General features: G+C 34.5%; 1 protein-coding gene and 1 long non-coding RNA gene across 6 annotated transcripts in view; both read left to right on the plus strand.

Moving 5' to 3' along the window:
- Nucleotides 1-5,746, plus strand: part of LOC109831551 (protein-lysine N-methyltransferase EEF2KMT) — a 46,778-nt gene that overhangs the window by 7,640 nt on the left and 33,392 nt on the right. For 4 of the 5 annotated variants that reach the window (XM_020398893.1, XM_020398896.1, XM_020398895.1 and 1 more), the window contains exons 6-7: nucleotides 264-348; nucleotides 1,929-1,988. In XM_020398893.1, the coding sequence (XP_020254482.1) occupies nucleotides 264-348; nucleotides 1,929-1,988 (145 nt within the window). The remainder of the gene's footprint in view (nucleotides 1-263; nucleotides 349-1,928; nucleotides 1,989-5,746) is intronic. The other variant, XM_020398894.1, reaches the window with a different exon arrangement.
- Nucleotides 4,792-5,746, plus strand: part of LOC109831552 — a 2,177-nt gene continuing 1,222 nt past the window's right edge. Inside the window, exon 1 of the long non-coding RNA XR_002244453.1 lies at nucleotides 4,792-4,850. This is a non-coding gene — a long non-coding RNA (uncharacterized LOC109831552). The remainder of the gene's footprint in view (nucleotides 4,851-5,746) is intronic.

Here is a 5,746-nt window from a genome sequence, read left to right on the forward strand (position 1 = left end):
AATGTATTTGACACTGTTCATCATCTTTATGTTCATCATCTTATCCTTCCTATCCGCTGTTCATGACTCCTGCTGGAAGACATGTTCTCTCCATGCTAGAGAGTGGAAGATGTAATAGGCGAATGCTTATCAAAGTGTTTCCATATGTTAGTTGTATGATTCTGTTTTTCCTCACTTTTTTCCTATATAAGTTGAACTATTTTATCTGCTTCTTTTTTGGGGAACACATTCATTCTTAGATTGCACATTTTTGCACTTTGTAGGTGCGCCCTTTGGCCATCAAGCCTTTTCTTGTCAGAGATCATAGTTACTTACCAGGATACTTTTTCAAATAAAGTTTGCTTTGAGGTAAAGGAATCTAATCACAGAACTTCTTGTATATTGAAATATTCAATTTAATCAACCTTATTATTATTTGACTAATGTTTGGACTAGAGAACAAACCGAATCTTTTTCCCACATTATATTGTTTTGAACATTGCCAACCATGTGGATGAAATTGTTATTTTAGTGCGATACCATTCTCTATAACTGGATGGAACATGTGAATAAAAAATGGCTAAATCATGTAAAAGATCAACAATTTCATGCTCTATATAGAAAACACTAGAATAAAATAAACTAACCAAATCTGATGGCCCTTGAATTGCTTAATTTTCTTGGCTAATCATTACGAGGATCAATCTTATATTCATAAGGATTGTTGATTACTTTTACTTATCACAATGGACCATCCATGAATTGTGCTGATTTGTGGTGTATGGCAATCTATATGAACTAACAGACAACATGAACTAATACGACTGAAATACAATTGGATAATTACTGAATATGTATAAACCATTAAAAATTATTCTCTATTACCCATCTGCCACTCATGTGGTCCCAAAACTCAACATGGATCATTTACTGAAAAATCTATGAGGAAGGGTTCATCATTAGGTTGAGGTTCGTGTGAGTAGAAATTAAGGTTGAGGCTTCTAGTATATAGATAAATGCTTCCAATTCATTTGTCATTAATATGTATTATGAGGAGTAAAGGGGAATGAGTGATGAATATCATACATTGATGTAGATCTACAGAAGCTTTTGGACTAGACTGACATGGGAGGAAACCTTTGCCATGTTGGATGATATTTTTGTATTCTCATATGCATATTCTTTATTTTATTTTATTTTATTTTATTTTTTGTGTGGGGTGGGGTTTGCCTGTATATACACGCAGATATCACCCATCTTGTCGCTTTGCTAAAAGTGGGGGTACAGAGCCAATGTTTTAAATATTGGCCGATAAACTAATATTATCAGCGATTTATCGGTTTTGGGGGCCTTCCGCTATGATAAGTTTGATTCTAAATCAGTTGTCATTGTTGGATATTTATCGCCGATAATGCGGCAATAAAGCGAGTTATTGACCGATATTGTTGGCCAAAAAATTAGAATTATCGGATTCAATTTGAATTTTAATTTCGGGCAACATGCATCTATTTAATGCATTTTAAACCCGACCCGACCCGAGTTTCTACCGTTAGTGATCCTAAACATAATTATTTACATTTTGGTATGTTTATATTTCATTGAGTATGGTTAGATTACATATTAGAGTATTATATTATGTATATCACCATCCGGTAATGTTACTCCGATTACTATTACTTATCCCCGATATATCTTCGATATCCATTCTCCAATATGGATTTTGACCTTCCGAAAAGTCCCCGGTGACCGATATTTAAAACCTTGGCTGGAGCATATCTGCCTATACATACACAAATATCACCCATCTTGTCACATTGATAAAAGTGAAACACACTATTTTTTCAAATATTTTCTACCCTTTGAAAAAAAAGGTTGTTAAGACTAGTTTAAATTGTTGTATTTTAATACCTCATTCAAAGTAAGATCAACTTGTTTGATTTTGAAAATAGCAGGTTGGTTCTGGTGCTGGCTTGATTGGTATTTCTCTTATACGTGTTGGAGCTTCTGAGGTATGTCATAAACATACTGATTTAAAACAAAAGATTACTCATTAATTATTTTCAGGTTTATTTTCTTTTACTTCTTAATACTTGCTGGGTGGAGTTTTACCATCTAATTCATATTTTTCTTAGAATAGAAGTCATGTTTAGAATAGAACTGCTTAGAATAGAAATCATGTTTTACTTGTATAACATGGCATATGTATACTTGTTGCCCGAAATAGAAATTCATAAACCAAATTGCATACATCCAAACTATTTTCATGAGTATACTTTTGTTATTGAAAGGGTACAAATAAGACTTGCCCATAATGACTTAGATAAGTACTGCATAGGCGAAATATGTTCTCAACAGTTAGCATGTTCGTTTGCCCTCATCCTTGAAATCTTCCTTCTTAGGATGCAGCCATTGAAACTCTTTTCTTTTTGTAAGTTTACACTATTTGGATCACTATTTAATTTATTTACAAACCTTCCACCTTGCAAAAATGACTTGCCCATAATGACTTAGATAAGTACTGCATAAGCGAAATATGTTCTCAACAAATTTTGCATGTACGTTTGCCCCTATGTTGCCTAGATACGGGTGCGGGTACGGGTACAGGACACGGCAAATTTGTAAAAAGTAGGGTATGGGGACACGGCTGTATATATATAAAATAATTAACTTTAGATCAGTATTGAATTAAATACATATTACATTTGCAAATATACCCCAAAATATGACAAACATCCCTCAAAATATTACAATATATTGTTTAAAGTTGCAAATATACCTTCAAAAGTTAGTTCTATATCCCAAAAACTTACAACTAACTAGCATATTTCAAAAGTTAAAAACTATATTCCTTGCATAAGAAATAGAAACCTATTTTTATTTTAATTAAAAATTTTGAACTAATATTATTACTTATATAAACCCAAACCCAAACCCCTCCCGATATAAAACCCAAACCCAAACCCCCCTCCTATATAAAACACAAACCAAAACCAAAACTCCAAACTCCTCCCCATATAAAAAACAAACGGGCGATGAAAAAAACCCAAACCCGAACCCAAACCCAAACCCGAACCCAAACCCAAACCCCTCCCCATATAAAACCTCAACCTCCCCCCTCTAGGGTTTCTGCCTCCTCCCATTTCTCCTCTGTCTTCGTCGCCTCCTCGCCTCCTCCCATTTCTCCGTCTTCGTCGCCTCCCATTTCTCCTCGCCAATCTCTAGGGTTTTCGTCGTCGTCGTCGTCGTCGAGGAACATGATTCGTCGTCGAGGAGCTGTTTCGTCGTCGAGGCGTTGAAATTGCTTCGTCGAGGCTCCTGATTTCGTCGTCGAGGAGCAGGATTCGTCGCTTCCATTGATGGGGTCGTCGCTTCAGTCGATGAGTTCAAAGGTGGTGAAGGCAGAATCGCTTCAGAGCACTGGGTATTTCAAGGTGTTGAAGGAAAAATTTCAGGTTCGTTTTTTTGTCCTTGCGAGTGAAGTAGCCGCGGATCCGCACCCAATACGTACCCGACACGGGTATGAGACCAAAAATCCCGTGTCGGGGTAACATAGGTTTGCCCTCATCCTTGAAATCTTGCTTCGTAGGAAACAACCACTAAAAACTCTATTTTTTGTAAATTTACACTATTTGGATCACCATTGAATTTATTTAGAAACCTTCCACTTTGCCTCGTGCATTAGCTACTTTATTTAAGGGAATTCCAGTTATGTTAACTCAGTTGTAATGCTTTTTGTTAAAACTCCTCTGCTGTCTTTTTAAGTGATCAACTGCTTTCTTTTTTGCTACTTCTACTCATAATATGAACATAAAGAGTTTTTAATTTCTACGTTAATGTTCAAAAACTGGGTTCTATTATGTCCCGGAGGGAGTAATGATAAATTGGATTATGTGGAACTATGCAATTTTTAATTTTTAACATGTATGTATTATTTATCATATACTAAAATATACAAAATTCATGAAAGAAAAGATGTATTTAAAAAAATCAAACAGACATGCAATTGAATAGTCAATAACTAGTTAATTACTTAAAATTCAATCCATGCATTAAAATTATGTAGTACTATTAATCTACTAGCACAAATAACTCCACAGGTAACTAGAACTTAGAACCACAAGCAACATGCACAATCAATTCTTGTTATTATTATGTATAATTTAACTAACTTGGTGGCTTTTCTTTACTGCCTTTTCTTTAAACTATACTGTAACTAACTAACATACTTACCAAAATAAATCACAGGCAACAAAGAATCAAAGATTACTGGATTGTAGTGTTAGAAAAGAACAAAGAATTAAACTCTAATTCCTAAAATTTATGCAATTAGAAACAAAAAGGAAATAAGAAAAACTCACATGGGGCAATCAACCACGGGAACAGTTGCATTTGGCAGCAAAAGACGGCGGGGATAGAGAACACCAGTGAAAAATGGCAGAGAGATCGTGTGTTTGGAGGAAAAATTAGGGTTAGAGCTTTTCTTATACTAGGTTAAGTATGTTGGGTTTGATTACTATGGGAAACTACCCAAAAGTTAAAAAGAAAAATGCCACATAAACAGTTTATGCAAGCGCCTAATGAAAACGGTCAATTATGAGCGCCTTTTCTCATTCTTATGTGGATCAGGTCCTCATCTGCATAAGCGGCCAATTATATGGCTGCATAATCAGTTTTTTTTAACATTGTTCTATGTAGATGGTACTTGAATGGCCAGGGTACTAGCATGTTGGTGACAAACTGTGATCTATATAGCAAGGTTTTAAATATCGGATGTCGGGTTCATGTCGCTCGGCCAAAATTCATGTCGGATAGCGGAAATCGGGGATATATCGGGGGACATGAAAAAAATATCGGATTGCCATATCGGATAGGTTGATATAATATCATAAATAGAATCTTCACATACTTGATAATTATATTGTCTAAACATATGAAAAAGTACATATGAGAAGGTCTTCATTTTCACAAGCAACCACCAAGTTTTTGTTTTTGCAAAGAAAACCAAATAGACACTAGAACAGCTTAACTGCATATGTTTAGACAATTCTTATTAAAGTATAATAATTATCCAGAATATAAAAATTACTAATACAATTCTTTATACACAACTTTATTTATTAATGTAAAGATTTATTAATTGTTCAATTTAAGAATTTATGTTATTATAAAAGTCACTTCATAATTTTACACTAAAAAAAAATGTTCACATACAAAGCGCGTGCATTATACTAGTAGGAACAAAAAGAAAATTCTACTGAAATTGAAAATTAAACTCGTAATTGCTATTCTAAACTACTTAACTGCATCGACTAACAATTGCAGGATTTTTATTATATATCTGTCATTTCTCCAAACAAGAAACTAGTAAAACCGAAGTATATGTGCACCTAATACAAATAAATTCATGTGTTCTTATAGCCTTCCATTATAAAGAAAACACATGCAATAACAAGTAATTAAAACCTACAACAAGCACCCATATGGGTAGTGGATGGGAAACAATGTGAAACTTTACATAAATAGAAGGTGAAAGATATTGCAAATCATATGATTTCAACATGTCAATGTGAAACCGATATTTCTGAATTTTGGCCGATATTTGATGGCCGAAATGTCGCCCGATATATCCGCTATTTTCCGACATGTCCCCGACATGACATCAAAAACACCATACGCATTAAATTCAACAATTTCGTGGCGGCTAGGCTCCGAATCCGCAATATCGGCCGTCATGTCCGACATGGCGGCCGATATTTAAAACACTGCT

The sequence above is a fragment of the Asparagus officinalis genome, chromosome 2 (assembly GCF_001876935.1).
Source record: "Asparagus officinalis chromosome 2, Aspof.V1, whole genome shotgun sequence".
Lineage (NCBI taxonomy): Eukaryota > Viridiplantae > Streptophyta > Magnoliopsida > Asparagales > Asparagaceae > Asparagus > Asparagus officinalis.